This window comes from Octopus sinensis, linkage group LG26, assembly GCF_006345805.1.
Source record: "Octopus sinensis linkage group LG26, ASM634580v1, whole genome shotgun sequence".
Taxonomy (NCBI): domain Eukaryota; kingdom Metazoa; phylum Mollusca; class Cephalopoda; order Octopoda; family Octopodidae; genus Octopus; species Octopus sinensis.
The window spans coordinates 19,917,763-19,935,262 of NC_043022.1; the positions used below are offsets into that span (position 1 = coordinate 19,917,763).

General features: G+C 37.2%; 1 protein-coding gene across 5 annotated transcripts in view; it reads right to left on the reverse strand.

The window, feature by feature from the left end:
• Positions 1 to 17,500, reverse strand: part of LOC115224765 (segment polarity protein dishevelled homolog DVL-3) — a 245,450-nt gene that overhangs the window by 33,309 nt on the left and 194,641 nt on the right. For 3 of the 5 annotated variants that reach the window (XM_029795670.2, XM_029795671.2, XM_029795669.2), the window contains 2 exons: positions 13,734 to 14,048; positions 3,855 to 4,031 (listed from right to left, as the gene is read on the reverse strand). In XM_029795670.2, coding sequence (XP_029651530.1) covers positions 3,855 to 4,031; positions 13,734 to 14,048 — 492 coding nt within the window. Of the gene's footprint in view, positions 1 to 3,854; positions 4,032 to 8,398; positions 8,405 to 13,733; positions 14,049 to 17,500 lie in introns of all 5 variants that reach the window. The other 2 variants (XM_036513828.1, XM_029795672.2) reach the window with 2 other exon arrangements.

Sequence of the window (17,500 nt, forward strand, 5' to 3'; positions counted from 1 at the left end):
CACAGCCACTCCTGCGAATGTTTGCATGGACTTTCTAAGTGGTCTTACCCGATCACAAGTTGACTTCTATTATATATCATGAGATCGGCCAGACTTACCAGATGTTATACACTGCTGGTCACAATGCACTTGGTTTAGTTTTAGCTTTAGAATGATGACCCCCCTCCCACCCCCTAAGTTAGCAGGCCAACATTTATCCCCTGATCAGAAGGATACTGTCACAGGGTTACATGAACTACAGCAAGTGAAATGAAGCGTTTTGCTTAAGAACACAATGTGACACCCAAATGTTGAAACCACAGTCTAGCAATCATGAGTGTAACACCCTAACCACTGAGCCATGTGCCTTCACATACATGTGAGAGTGTGTGTGCATGTGCACATGTCTATATATGTCTATATATATATATATATACACACACACACATACATATAAATAAATAAATAATATATGCATTTCTAGTCATGAACCAATGGAAAACACCCAAAGGATTTGATCAAAACATCCGCAAAAACTGTGTAGCACACAGTACCCCCACCCCGAAGCCTTTCCTGTGTGTATTTCTCCAGCCATCTACTTCTAAACCGAGTTTATTTGGAACACCAGCAAGAACGCAAGAGATACATTTCATTTTATTTATTACAGCAGCAGTCAGACTGAAATGAAGTGCAATATAGACAAGGTATATTTTAGTAGAAGCATGCGTATTAGCAGATAAGCTGTTGGAAGTTTAATTGAGCTGAAGGAAGACAGCTAAGCCAAAAAAAAAAAAAACAGAAAAGCACAAGCAAATACATACATATATATATATATATTTATATATACATATATATACACACATGCAGCAAATTGGAAGCAGTAGAGTCAAAATATAAAATGAAAATAAGTTTATATAATATGTGGTATCAGTTTTGTTTGTCTTTTCTTACAAAACCCAAAAGTGCTCAATACACACCTACGTTAGAAATATGTAGAGCCTGTAATAATTGCATGTTGGGTTGGTAAACAGGGTTATTTTGTCATACTTATAGGTTTGATGTGACTGACCTTACAGCCATCCCTGCTGATCAGTGAGTCTAAAATAAGGAGAAATAAAATAGCAATTAGGATATTTGCAAAGTGTTGGCACCTCTCTAATTGGTCAATGATGCAGAGCCCTTTCCATCAAGCATTAGGCAGTTCTGCTTTGAAGTTAATCAAAAGTATTTTAGCATATCCTGGCAAGTTGAGAATACTTCAGATTTTTGGTTGAAGATTGAAAATGAAGGGGTTGGAAATGCAGATTTTCTCGATAATATAGATGTTAGCAAACTTCTGTCCATTCCTAAATGCTGTGTATCAAATTCAATATTTATATTTTTCCCTGCATTCTTTTATACCAAATGCTTGGAAAGTGATACAGGTTTTTTTTTTCTTCTTCTTTCTTTATACCCCAGATGGTGTTGAGTTCAATAGCAATAGCCATTTCACTAAGCATACTACTACATGTTCTCATCATTGCTGTCTCTTCTTTGCAAATTGTGAAATGATCTCTTCTATTTAAAGAAATTTAATGTAGGCTCTTTATCTAACCAAAGAGCTTAAAATAAGAATATAATTTTTTTAAAATGATAAGTAAAAACAGGTGGGAGAAGTTATAAGAATGCTGAGATGCAAACAGCAGTTTATGGGAAATTAGGGGCTGCAATAGTGGAGATGTTAGTTGTTGAAGTAACAGATGAAAGCAGCAAGTGATGCGCCAGCAAAGTTTTCCCAGACTGACAGAAGGTGAAAAAGGGAATAAAAACGGAAAGAACAAAAGTCTCCACCGAGTGGAGGTGGATGTGGCGATATGGAGGGGGGTGGGTGAGGGACTAAAGAATGAATGCTAAATAAAAATTGAAAAAAAATAAAACTCCAGAAGATGAAGGGGCTGAGAATTAAGGAATTACATGTCTTTTTCCTCCCCCAAAATCCTATGGGTTGATGCAGTTGTAGAAGTCAACAAAAATTAAAATAAAATGTTAAAATTGTTGGGCAATATTATTCAACCCCAAGCCAACACTAACTAAATATACCTATTTCTTTATTACCCACAAGGGGCTAAACAAGGACAAACATAGGTATTAAGTCGATTACATCGACCCCAGTGCGTAACTGGTACTTAGTTTATTGACCCCGAAAGGATGAAAGGCAAAGTCGACCTCGATGGAATTTGAACTCACAACGTAACGGCAGATGAAATACCGCTAGGCATTTGGACCGGCGTGTCAACGTTTCTGCCAGGTCACCGTCTTCTAACTAAATATACCTATAATCAATAATACCTAATTCTGACCATCCCATTTTTTTGGCAGAGCTAGGGCAGTGCTCAACGAGTCCTTTTTAACCCTTTAGCATGTTAACCAGCCATATCCAGCCCAAATATTTTACATCATACACAGTGCATCTCAAATTACTTTACACAATATGTCTTTCCTATTTTTCAGTTTGTGTCTTTTTAATGATGATATGGAGTGATTTGAGGGAGATTAGGGTTCTGTATCGAGAAGGCTAAGCAACCGCATAGAGACAGCTCCTACTAGGACATGAGGAGAGCTGGATAGTTGTGGCGATGGGATGGTGTGGGGTAGGGCTAAAAGGGAATAGGTTACTGTTACTGTTTAGCACCAGTTCAGCCCCAGATCAATCAGACCTTTGATTGAAAGCCAAGGTCACTCTGTCTTTCTAGGGAGACATTATCAAACGCATGGATTGGTGATGGATGCGCCACAGTTCTCAAGTTGCTCACTCATGTGTTCTCTCACCATCCACCATTCAGATTACTGTCAAATTTCATATTTATTTATTTGCATTGCTTTCAATAGTCATGAATTATCTCATAGCTCCAAGATTTCATTGATGTCATTGGTTATTTTTAGAATGACATTGTAAGGTAAGTGTGAGAGATTAGATCTGGTAGAATATTTGCGCTGGATATAGCTTGTTTAACCTCTTAGCATTCACATTGTGGTCCATTTAAACGCTTAAGGCCAAAGGGCCTCAAACGTTATCAAATTTTTTTGTGGGTCACTGAGCAGCTGATAGCTTTTAGATAGGTTGTTGTGTCATGTTTTATTCAATTTCTGCTTTAACCTTTAGCACACAGAAGGTAAATCCTGTTGCAGTAGGAGTTTTCACCCCTCTCAATGCAACACAGTGTGCCTGGGGAGATAACTTGTATGGCAGCATGATTCACCTTCAGTATGCTAAAGGTTAAACAGAAATTAAATCATGACACAATAGTCTAAGCAACAGAAATGGTGGTTGGGGGGGGGGATAAGACAAATGTAAAATAATAAACAAATAAAAATATAAATGTGGGCCATTGCCTTTGTCTAATAAACCATACTTCATTTTTTTGTTTTTGTTTTTTTAGAGAGGGGCAACTATTTTTCATGAAACAGGCTGCATGAGAAATGGTGAATCAAATGCTGGGCTGCAATACTTAAAAACAAAAATAAAGATTCTAAGTAATATTTTGTTAAGCATGCCCTTCAGGAAGTCCCATAGACCATGGGCCACCCATGACAGCTCTAAGGTGCTCTGTGGTAATTCAAGGGGCCATTTGATCACACATGTAGCAGGTTGAGCAAGCACACAGACAGTCTTCTGATGAACATATCAGGTGGGGTGAGGTGAGGGTGGTGCTTGTGCTGGGAAAACGAACGGGGACTGGTAAAGGAGTTTAGGGTTAAGGTTAAGCCGTTGACTATGAAAATCTATGTTAGATAGATGGGAGGAAAGAAATGGTTTTGTGTCTTTTTTTTTTTTAATAAAGGTTAAATCAAAATCAAATAAAAACGGAAACAAAAACAGAAACGATATTACAAACCCGAGCTATACATCGAGCTTGCTCTGCAGACTTGCTCCCGGTCAACATGCTGGGTGCTTGTCTGTCGCACATTTCCTCGACAATTCGCATGATGTTGATGAGAGATTTGTTTATTCTTATTTTCCCAAAGTTTGCGCAAATGATTGTAAGTACTAATTAGACAAGTGCAGTCTTTCGCTACAAAAACAAACAAACAAACAAAAAACAAAAAAAACACAAAAAAAGTCTTTTGGATTTTCCAACGATGATTATTTCAAATAAAAACAAAAAGAGATATTAAGGGGAAAATAAAGAAAAAGATTTTCATGCAGTTATGGCAGAAGAGCAAATGAGTGCAGGGGGAAGGCCTAGAAACTTTAAGTCTTTTGTTATCGTATCTCAAACAGTACCTGTGAGTCATAATTCATTTTGAAAAAAAATGCTTATCAGGAATTTGAGTGGAATTTTGTAAAACATTCAGCATGAGCTCTGAAGGGTAAATAATATGGACACACTGATGCAGAGAGTTGTCATCAGAGAGTTCCTGTCAGGGGTCTCTGACTGGTTCTTACAAGATCTAATCGTGTTATATTGAAATCTTAGTGAATCGTTATCTTTTCAACCTTTTACTTGTTTCAGTCAGTTACTGTGGCTATGATGGGGCACCACCTTCAAGGGTCTTTAGCTGAACAAATCACTCATTATCTTTTTGTCTTTTTACTTGTTTCAGTCAATTTATTGTGGCCATGCTGGGGCACCACCTTGAAGGGTTTTTAACCAAACAAATCAACCCCAGTAATTTACTTTTTTCTTTTCGTTTTAAAGTCTGGCACTTATTTTATTGTTCACTTTGCCAAACTGCTAAATTACACAGATATTAATAAAGCAACACTAAAATGATTAAATAATGGTTTGAAAGTTTGGCTTACGGCAAAGCAAGTTATTGAGAGACAGGATCAGTTGATTACACAAAGCACAGTGCTCGGCTGGTGCTGATTTTTATCAACCATGAAAGGATGAAAAGCAAAATCAACAAAATTTGAACACAGAATGTAAAGAGCTGGAAGAAATGTTGCTTAGCATGTGGCCCAATGCACAAGCTAAGCAAAACACTTATTATGAATGGGTTCTAATTGTAGTACCAATAATTTTGACTGGTACTTTATTGACTTCAGAAGGAGGAAAAGGAAAAAAACGACTTTGCTGAGATTCAAACTCTGAGCACAAAGAACCAGAACATACACTTGCAAGGTATTGTGTATGAAGCTCTAACAATGCTGCAAATCCACTACCCAGTACTACTACTACTGCTACTACTACTACTAATAATAATAATAATGATGGTAATGTGGAAAAGAAGACAAAAGTATTAACCATCTTCTAAGCAAGAGCAAAAAGCTAGCATGGCACTTTCGTTTTAAAGTCTGGCATTTATTTTATTGTTCACTTTGCCAAACTGCTAAATTACACAGATATTAATAAAGCAACACTAAAATGATTAAATAATGGTTTGAAAGTTTGGCTTATGGCAAAGCAAGTTATTGAGAGACAGGATCAGTTGATTACACAAAGCACAGTGCTTGGCTGGTGCTGATTTTTATCAACCATGAAAGGATGAAAAGCAAAATCAACAAAATTTGAACACAGAATGTAAAGAGTATAAACGCAAGTATGACTACGATGGTAAACATACTATATTAGAATGAAAAGAGTCAAAAGAATTGTTGCTAAGCATTTTGCCCAAACTACTAATGATTTATATATATATATATATATATTATATATATATATATATATATATATATATATATATATGAGTAAATTTGGTAGAGAAAAACTGTATGGAAGGCCATCATGTGTAGGTGAGCGCATGTGCATGTGTGTGTCTTTGCATTTATATGCTGAACAATTGACAACTGGTGTTGGTTTGTTGATGGAGCTTAGCCGTTGAAAAAAGAAACCTATAAAATAAAGACCAGACTTCCAAAAAAAAAAAAAAAACTCCGGGATCAATTTGTTCAACCAAACCCCTTCAAGATGATGCCCCTGGATGGCCACAGTTGCATAAATGAAACAAGTAAAAGATAAAATATAAAAGAATGATTGTTGAAGTAGAAAAGTAGGAAATAGAATAATATGGAGAGAAGATGAGGGAGTGCCCCACAGTAGATTTAAACAGTCAGGTTTCTTTGGAACATTCAGTGAAGTCTTGTACAGTGAAGGGCAACATTCACAATAGAAATGCCAGGTAGTATTAGAATCTGCCATTTACAGAACACAAGAGCAAACTATTTTAATAATACAGGCCATGCAAATAGTAAAACACAAACTCAAGAACGGAGTAAAAGTAAAGTTTCGGTGGTGCAGTCAAGGCTAGTCGCAGAGGCCTCTGTATACAGAGATAAAAGGTGCAAGAAAGACCCACATTGGACGACTTTTCACATCTATGACCCAGAGCTACTCCTACTACTGCTACACACGTAAATATTTTTGACTGTGTGTCTAAACATCCGGCTTCCTCTTCAGCTCTCATCAGTTATTGTTGACCCATGACACGGATGAAGTGTAACTTTCAAAGGTGTATTGCTTCCACAGCATCATAATCATGTCTGTCTGTGTGTGTGTGTATACATACACACACACACACACACACATTCTTATTAGAAGGAACTGAGTGACTGGAGGGCCTAGAGTTTCAAGCATTAGCACTTAATGCACAAAACACACAGCCCTTCAGTTCCCTCTGCTAAATATTATTAAAAATACATATACTCATGTTTTGTGTTCTTCCCCTGTTTGCATCACCAAGCACACAAAAACTAAACAATATAGATAAGGAAAAAAGGTGGCGAGCCGGCAGAAACGTTAGCGCGCCGGGTGAAATGCGTAGCCGTATTTCGTCTGCTGTTACGTTCTGAGTTCAAATTCCGCCGAGGTCGACTTTGCCTTTCATCCTTTCAGGGTCGATAAATTAAGTACCAGTTACGCACTGGGGTCGATATAATAGGCTTAATCCGTTTGTCTGTCCTTTTTGTCCTCTCTGTGCTTAGCCCCTTGTGGGTAATAAAGAAATAAATATAGAGAAGGAAATTGGAAATTTTGGGGATATTATTTGTTTCCAAGTTCCTGTACAATAACTCAGTAAAGAATATGTTCATAATTCTCAATTTAATAATTATTTTGCACTAACACACCACCGATGTTATCCAAGGGAAAGGCAAAGGGGCCGATACAGCTTGGCACCAGTAATGTCACAACTCATTTCTACAGATGAGTGAACTGGAACAATGCAAAATAAAGTGTCTTGCTCAAGAACACAACACACAGCCCAGTCCAGGAATTGAACTCACTACCTCATGATATATACTTGTATACGTGAAGGCACATGGCTCAAACCACTGAGCCATGTGCCTTCACATATACAAGTGTGTGTGTGCACATGCATACACACATACACAGAGAATATCACTACTGTTACTACTTACACAAAAATATCTAAGGCCCCAATCCAAAAGAAACTCCATCTAACTGCAAAGACCCCTCAGCACTAACCCTTTAGCATTCAGATTACTCTGTCAAGTATCACGCTTATTCATTCACGTTGTTTTCAATTAACCATGCATTATATCATGGCATCAAAATGTTCATGATGTGATTGTTTGTTTTCAGGATAACACTGAAGATGTATGTGGCTGATTCTGCCTGGTTTGAATATAAAACCCTTTGAATATTTGGGCTAGATATGGCCAGTTGGAAGGGTACAGGGGCTTTAACACTTTAGCGCTAAAACATCTGTACCCTTTAACAAACTGTCCTGTGCCTCTTATACCCTTTGTTTTCTTGAAGTAGTAGTAGTAGTAGTAGTAGTAGTAGTATACTGCTACTACAGCCTCTGTTCCATGCAACCAGCTAGTTTCATATCTAAGACCCCATGAATCACTTCCCTTCCCTATTCTCACCTAGGCTCTCACACTCACCATATTACCCAGTCCTAGCTCCACAATTAACATCCATTCTCTGGAATCCACTGCTGCCCATAATGTTTTTCCTTAAAGATCGTCGAGCTGAATATAAACTGTATCAGTTTCACCTGCAGCCTCGGACAGTTTGCGAAGGCCATGGACACTGACTAACTAGCCCTCCCTCTTGATCAACTAAGCAATTTTTGTATGATTATTATTATTATCATCAAAGATATAATCTGTAAACAAAATTAAAATCTTTATATATCCAGTCAGTCCTTGAAGGATAAAAATGCACCTCAAGTCAATATACACAGCATATGGGATGTGGGTTGAAGTATTAAAAATAGGAAAACATTTCTGTTTCGAAAATTTAAAGAAATGGCAATTTTCCGATAATAAAAGAGTAAAAAAAAAAAGACAGAAAACAATGTGTAAGCAAAGGGGAAGCAGTAACAAAAAAAAAAAAGAAGAAGAAAAGTAGAACAAGAAAGAAAACAAATGCAAGCCATGCAAAAAAGAAAACCCCCCACAAAATAATAACAATAATAATAATAATAAAAAAAGCTTGTATGTTTTGTAAAGCACAATATCCTTCCTTACCTTTGGCTATTTTTGTAAGATTTTTAAAAAGAGCAGAGAACTTTCATGTATTAAATGTTACAATTGGAATGAAAAATACTTAATCGTTATTAGGAAAATATTTTTTATTAGCAGTGTCATCATCATCATCATCTCTCAATAACTTATGATTCCTTATTTATCAAGGCAATAAGGAAGACCCTGTCCAAGGGAGGAGAGCATTTACACTCATTCAACCGACGATCGAAACACTTGCCAGATCTTCTTCAAATCATACACCCGACTAAGGGGTGGGGGAAACATCAAATAATGCAGTGCTGAATATTCCGTTCTAAAACAAGGTAGGGAAGGTCACAATAGGAACATTTTTGATCTTAGGTTCACTTGGTCAGAACTAACACTGACCAGGGGTCCAACAACAAAAGCTAAGTTAACAAGAGGACTTCTACCTGACTGCTCAACCTGCGAAATATAGTAGTCAAAACTCCCTCAAACCACATCAATTTGTCGTTAAAATAACAAACAGTACACAGTATAGCTTATTCATAGGTATGCTTTTTGTATTTATATTTCATTTTACTTCTTTCATTCATCAACCTGTGGCCATGCTGGGGCACCACTATGAGGGTTTAAACAAATCAACCCTAATGGTCATCACATAGTTTTCTGTCATTAAAGTAAATTTTGGCTTACAGCCGTTTCCAGTAATCATTATTGGTTATGTTAACGATAGGTTTGAGTAAACCTATCAGTAACATACCTACAATGTGTTGTACCTGTAATTCAAAAGGCCCATCTGTGTCACATTCTGTATTATGCTGAATCTGCTTAAGAACTATGTTAACAACAGATGTGTCTATGGAGCACTCAGCCACTTTCACGTTAATTTCACAAGCAGGCTGTTCTGTTGATTAGATCAACTAAAAACCCTCATCATCATAACCAACATCCAGTCTGGATCACATTCTCTAACTTATTCTGTGCCGGTGGCACGTAAAAAGCACCCACTACACTCATGGAGTGGTTGGCGTGAGGAAGGGCATCCAGCCGTAGAAACATTGCCAGATCAGACTGGGCCTGGTGCAGCCTTACGGCTTCCCAGACCCCAGTTGCACCGTCCAACCCATGCCAGCATGGAAAGCGGACGCTAAACGATGATGATGATGATGATTCTGACAGGAGGGAGAGATTTAAAAGGAGACATAGCTGCTAGTTCTAGCAGATCAGGCAATCACAAACAGAATTTCACACTGGTTCCTCCTAGCTTTATTGGACAGCCGGATATAATCTATGGATATTTGGCTGGTATTTCTACCCAATAGAGCAGCCTGGTAGAGGCTCATTCTTTGCTTTATGCTGATGCTAAATAACAAAGAGCTACTCTAGTTTAAAAAAAAAAAGCTGTGCATATGTTTGTACAAGTGTGTATGAAATAGAGGAGAATGTATATGTATATGTGTGTGTGTGTGTGTGTGTGTGTGTGTGTGTGTGTGTGCGTGTGTGTGTGTGCGTGTGTGCGTGCGTGCGTGTGTGTGAATTTCAGAGCAAGTTTGTATTTCTGAATGTGTGTGTGTGAATGTGAGAGCATGTGCATCTCTGTGTCTGTGGTTGTGTATCTGCATGTATATCAGTGGCTTTCAGTGTATGTGTGTGTCTGTATGAATAAGTGCATGCATCTGTATGTCATGCCAGTGTGTGTGTGATCCTGTATGTGCACATGCACACACACACACATACACACGCTTCTGTGTGTGTGTGTGTGTGCATGTTTGTGTTTCAAGAAAAAAAAACTGTTTTTCCAAATGTTTTCATTTCATCATAATTACTAGGGCAAACATTTATTTAACCTCTCGCTTTCCCAGTCACACAGAGTATTACATGCACAGATTCACAGAAGTAAAATTTTGAATAAAAATATTTACATAAAAAAAAAAAACAAATAAAGAAACAAAAACATCTCTGCTGGAAATGTAATAAAAGACAAAATAAAAATTGAGGCAGTGGAAGATGGCTTCCTGAACATACTCTTAAAAAAAAAAAAGATTGTTTTGTTCCCTTTTTTTTTATTACAATAGCTAAAACTAAACTCCATTATATCTTCATGCTTATTAAGATCATAATGACAACAACAATGATGATGATGATGATGATGACACAAGAGTTCCTTAGTAACTCCAAGACTACTAGCAAACTACTAGTAACCGTAAACTACTAGCATTGATTCCCAATAATAAATGATGATGATGATGATGATGATGACAGTGATGACAATGGCAGTGATGAGCATGATCCATTCGTGCTGTCCGGCTGACCACCACAAAGAGGATTCAAAGAAGGTTTCCTTCCATTCTATCAAGGGAATAACACTGGGTAGAGTTTAATGATAATGACAACAATAATGATGATGATGATGATGGTGGTGGTGGTGATGGTTGTCATAGTGATGTTGATGGTGATGGTCATGAGTCACATTAAGTTTTAGATGACTCTCTCTCCTCTTCACCCCCACCAAAAAAAAAACAAAAAACCAATTCAATGTAAGTTTAATTCAATGAAAAGATTTTGTTGACAATAGCAAGTGACAATGTGAACACACAAACACACACCAGCAGAAATGTTAAATAATAATAATAATAATAATATAATAATAATAATAATAATAATAATAATAATAATAATCCTTCCTACAATAAGTACAAGGCCTGAAATTTAAAGGGAAATAGTAAGTCAATGACATTGACACCCCAACATCTAATTGGTACTTTGTTTTAGCGACCCAAAAGGATGAACGGCAAACTTGACCTCAGCAGTGTTTGAACTCAGAACGTAAAGAACAAGAAGAAATGCTACTAAGCAATTTCCATGATGCACTAACGAATCTGCCAACTTTTCCCGATAATAATAATAATAATAATAATAATAATGATAATAATCTTTTCTTACTTAAGGCACAAGGCCTGAAATTTGGTACTTATTTTAACAACCCTGAGAGAATGAAAGGCAAAGTCAACCTCAGCTGAATTTGAACTCAGAACATGAAGAAAGACAAAATACCTATTTCTTTACTACCCACAAGGGCCTAAATACAGAGAAGACAAACAAGGATAGACAAATAGATTAAGTCGATTATATCGACCCCAGTGCGTAACAGGTACTTATTTAATCGACCCCGAAAGGATGAAAGGCAAAGTTGACCTCGGCGAAATTTGAACTCAGAATGTAGCGGCAGACAAAATACCACTAAGCATTTCGCCCGGTGTCCTAACGATTCTGCCACTTAGCATTTTGCCCAGCATGCTAATAATGCTGCCAACTCGCCACCATAATAATTGTACTATAGGCACAAGGACCGAAATTTGAAGGCAGTGATTCAACCCCAGTGATTCAATGGGGCTTAATTTATCAACCCCAAAAGATGAAAGGCAAAGTTGACCCTGGTGGAATTTGAACTCAGAACATAGTGGCAGGCAAAATACGACTAAGCATTTTGTCCAGCATGCTAATGATTCTACCAGTTCGAGCATTATATTTCCAGCACAAGACCAAGCTTTAGCCAAAATTGGAGGGTCAGTCTTAGAACCAAACAAGCGTCTCCATTGTGCTGAATACATAATGAATTTGATGAAGCTATTGCTCATATTGTGAATGAATGTTCTAGACTGGCCCGAAACCAGTCAGTATATGTTGAGGCAACATGATGAGGTTGTAAAAGTTCTGCATTTGAAACTGTGTGAAAAGTGGAGGTTAGAGAGAGGTAAGACATGGTACAACCACAAACTGCAGGGAGTGACTGAATTGGAGACTAGCAAAATCTTGTGAAATTTCCCAATTCAAATGGACCAGGTGCTCGAGCACAACTGGACTTAGTTGTGGTGATGGCCAAAGTAAATCATGTGTGCCCATAACTGATGTAGTATGCCCATTTGATTCACAGATGCGGAATGCAAAAAAGTGGAAGTGAACAATCACCTTAAATACAAAACAGCTTGACTGTGGTAGGTAAAAAGGATGAAGATGGTGTTGATTATTGATAGGGCCTTGAGGTCAATATCAAAAGATATAGGCATCAACATAACAAAAACGAGAAGAGTGTCCATTAGAGCTGTTACAAAACGTTTGCCTCTCTGGCACAGCCAGAATTATCCCAAAAATACTAAATAGTTGAAAAGAACAGCATAGTACCATAGGCTACAGATAGCAAATCCTGCTACTCATGCAAGATTCCATGAGTGTCAACAAAACCAGAGTTAGAAAAGTAATAATGATGATGATAAATCAAGGAAGAAGTAAAAAAAGTAAATTCTATAATCAATTACTTATAAGATAGTATGCCCAGGTATGTTATTAAGATAGTAACTGAAGACTTCAATATCCAACTGGATAGAACAAACGTGGAATTTTCTCTACTGTTGGATTGCATGGTCCAAATGATAATGGTATGAGACTGCTAAAACACTAAGCTTACTGTTGAGTCAGCATTGGTAATGAATTCTTTTTTCACAAATGAATCTATGAAAGGACATGGATTTCACCGCAGAAACACACCAAATGAGATTGACTGCATTTGCATCAGCACGAGGTGGCATTCATCCCCCACAAGTTGTTCAAGCATAATGTGGTGAAGATACTGCAGCAAGATTTGAAACAGAATGGATGGTTTGACAGAATCTGATGAGCTGCAAGAGATGTCACAGGCCCCAATGTCAAGCTATGGCATGCTTCCTACTGCTTGATGCCCTTCCTACAATCCAACCCCTTTGTAGTGTTTACTAGGCACTATTTTCATGACAGTGGCACTAGAAAGGTCACTAAGTAACTTGCAAGACAAAGAAAAGGAAAAGGCCATTCAAAAGGGCAGCAGTGTATTTGAAAAGGGGGAAGCGACTTTGTCAAAGAAATAATATATAAAAAATGTGTGAGCTGAAGATGGATGCTAAAACGAGATCAGAAGCTGATTTAAATTTCAGAAAACAGTTGCTGGCTACCATCGTAGTATATATGCGAGGAGGTGCTGAAAGTTCCTGGCTTTAAGGGTATTGTGAAAGGTCTGGCTGGAGGCCCAACTTTCCGAGTTCTTTTACAGGGCTTAAAAAAAATTGAAGGACTGCTGCAATAGGTGTGTGAGTCTGAGGTGGGAATATGTTTGATGAAATCATAATTAATTGATCCTCCTGTATTTTCTTTTACCCAAAACCAGGAACTTTTTAGCACCCACTCATACATCTTCAAACTGAAAGTGGGGACATGGAGAAGAGGAAAAGAAAGGGTGGGTAAGAGAAAAAGGGGCCAAGAATAACACTGATTGTCATTGATAATGAACAAACCAACAACAGATTTTCTACAAAAATGTTCTTACCTGAGCCACTATGTACACTGCCTGCACTTCCATTTCCACCACCTCCACCACCCCCGCCTCCTCCGACACCGCCGCTCCCCACACCACCAGTGGCACTGGGAGGTCCGCCACATCCATCAACGAAGCTGCCTACGTAACTGGTGGTGTCGGTGTTGGTGTAGCAGTAAGGTGGCACATAGCTAAGGTTTTGCGGCAGGTAGCTGGAACTGCTGTAGGGATACTGGTTGTTCCAGGTGGGTGGTGGCAACGGTGCCAAGGTGTCACGGTCAGCCTCTGACACCGAGTCCACGTCCTCCAGACTGAGTGATGAGAAATCTGCCAAGAGAGAAAAGAAATGAAAAATTAAGATGACAATGAGGTTGTTTGGAAATAATAATATTGAATGTATAGTGTTTTATATATCTGTATGAATATATATATATATATATATATATATATATATATATATTTCGTTTTTGGATTTGGTTTGCAAGATTCTTTATATGAGTTCATGTGTTGCAGCATATTCTGTTGTGTCTGGGGAGAGTCATTCTCTTTTAGTACCTTATTATTTAACACACTCACCAATAAAATTTCCACTTATTTCGTCTTTTTATTTTCCTAAAATTTTCGTTGCGTCTTGCAACCTTTTCAATAGTCTTGACTCTTATATATATATACATACATACATATACTTACACATAACACACACACACACACACACACATAAACACAACCCTGAAGCATGTATCTAGGGATATATACATTAAAGTGCCTCTCTAGTAGTTAACAATAAGTTAAGATGTTCAGACATGTGACAATATTCTACATGACACATTTATTAGAGAAAGAGAGAGAGATTGTTACCTGTGTAACAAGGATTGATACATGGGCCTATCTACAATGAGCCACCCTCTACCACCATCCTGTACTCAATAAATACAACCATCAGTGTTTCTATACTAACACCCAGAACACAAAAATCCAGAGCAAATACTTGCATGGCATTTTGTTTGAAGCTCTAACAGCACTGCAAATCCACAGTCATAACAATAATGCTAATGTTAAAATAATGTGGAAAAAAAAAACAAATGTTAACCATCTTCTGAGTGCAGTAGGCTAGCAGGAAAAGAGTATAAATGCAAGTATGACTATATCAGTAAACTGAGTGTGCTAGGATATTAGCCAAATTACTGAATATTCTAATAGGATTTTTCCATAAAAACTGATCATATTATTCACGCAATGAGATTATGATATAATCATAAAAGACAGAAAGAACAGTGCAAGATAATTCATTTTGCAATCTCATATGGATATCAATGAAAGTGAGAAACTGAGAAATAACAGGGTGTAGCCAGGATGATAAAGAGATTGTGGAACACATGGGTGATGGCTGATTCTGTGGTAAATATTGTAAAAAATGCCCAAATAACTACCTAACACACTGAAGGACATTGGAATTAAGACATGTATTATCAGTCTGGCAGAAAAGTGCCAACTGTATTCTGCGAGGACCCTGAGAAAGATTCTTGAGATCTGAGGAGACTTGGTGTCACCAAACTTCAAGATAACATATCTTCTAAATTCGTATTTATAGCCTTTTAATAATAATAATAATAACAACAATGTCTATTACTGTCAAAAGGATGACAGTTGAACAGAGGGGTCAGTTACAAGGGAAAAAATTATAAAATAATGGTGTTTTTACATTTGGTATAGAAAACAGGCAAAAAAGAACACACTTATCCCCACTATGTATGTATATTGTGTGTGTGTGTGTGTGTGTGTATGTTCCACTAAAAACAAAATGAGAAATGGCAGTCAGTAGTTTGTTTTTTTGCTTCTTTTTTTGACCTAAACATTACCATAATACATTACAAAAGTTATTTGTTTTACAACAAAGATTTTAATGGTAATAACAGCAGCAATAACAATAACTGTGATGAAATTGCTTTCCTTTTCAAAAAAAATAAAAAGCTAAATATATACTTCTTTGAAATATTAAAAAAATTGTATAAAAGAAGAAATAGAAAGAAAGAAGGGAAATAGTTTAAGAAACTAACAGAAGCAGGATCATGTGACAAAAACCTATTAGATTTGCAATGGGGTGGTTGAAGAGCCTTGACAGAAGTGGTGGGGGAAGTTATTCTGAGTGCATGTACACACACATAATTAGACATACAAACACACAATTACACACACATGCACAAGTAAACACACCAGTAATAAATTTTATCCTCTCATCTTTTGTTTTCCACACACATGTAGAATGTTGGCAGTATTTCTTCTGACACTTTACCAATTTGTTTACTACCCACAAGGGGCCAAACAAAGACGGACATAGGTATTAAGTCAATTACATTGACCCCAGTGCGTAACTGGTACTTAATTTATCATCCCCGAACGGATGAAAGGCAAAGTCGACCTCAAAGTTGAACAGAGGGGTCAGTTACAAGGGAAAAAATTATAAAATAATGGTGTTTTTACATTTGGTATAGAAAACAGGCAAAAAAGAACACACTTATCCCCACTATGTATGTATATTGTGTGTGTGTGTGTGTTGTGTGTGTGTGTGTGTGTGTGTGTGTGTGTGTGTGTGTGTGTGTGTGTGTGTTCCACTAAAAACAAAATGAGAAATGGCAGTCAGTAGTTTGTTTTTTTGCTTCTTTTTTTGACCTAAACATTACCATAATACATTACAAAAGTTATTTGTTTTACAACAAAGATTTTAATGGTAATAACAGCAGCAATAACAATAACTGTGATGAAATTGCTTTCCTTTTCAAAAAAAATAAAAAGCTAAATATATACTTCTTTGAAATATTAAAAAAATTGTATAAAAGAAGAAATAGAAAGAAAGAAGGGAAATAGTTTAAGAAACTAACAGAAGCAGGATCATGTGACAAAAACCTATTAGATTTGCAATGGGGTGGTTGAAGAGCCTTTGACAGAAGTGGTGGGGGAAGTTATTTCTGAGTGCATGTACACACACATAATTAGACATACAAACACACAATTACACACACATGCACAAGTAAACACACCAGTAATAAATTTTATCCTCTCATCTTTTGTTTTCCACACACATGTAGAATGTTTGGCAGTATTTCTTCTGACACTTTACCAATTTGTTTACTACCCACAAGGGGCCAAACAAAGACGGACATAGGTATTAAGTCAATTACATTGACCCCAGTGCGTAACTGGTACTTAATTTATCATCCCCGAACGGATGAAAGGCAAAGTCGACCTCAGCGGAATTTGAACTCACAACGTAACGGCAGACGAAATACCGCTAAGCATTTCGCCTGGCACGCTAACGTTTCTGCCAGCTCATCGCCTTCTGACACTTTACCAGTTACGCACTGGGGTCGATATAATCGACTTAATCCGTCTGTCTGTCCTTGTTTGTCTCCTCTGTGTTCAGCCCCTTGTGGGTAGTAAAGAAATGGATATTCTATCCATCTTTATTTTAAAATTCCTCCAAGGTCGATTTTTCCCCTCCCACAAGATTCCAGGCCTTTTGCCTATAGTAGAATGGATTATTATTATCATTTTCCCATTATTTACTTTAGGGGGTTAAAAATAATGTCAAAAAGCGTTTGAACTTTCATGGGTGTTTAAAAAAGACATTTGTTCATTGCCATCTCCACTTCTATTCATTTAAAATAAAACAGCTAAGTTTGTTCAAAATTTGATTTTCTGCTCCCATGAACAGAAAAATAAACACATGGTGCTTTGGGTTTCAACAGCAAGGTTTAAGTTTCCTTTGGCAGGGTTTTTTT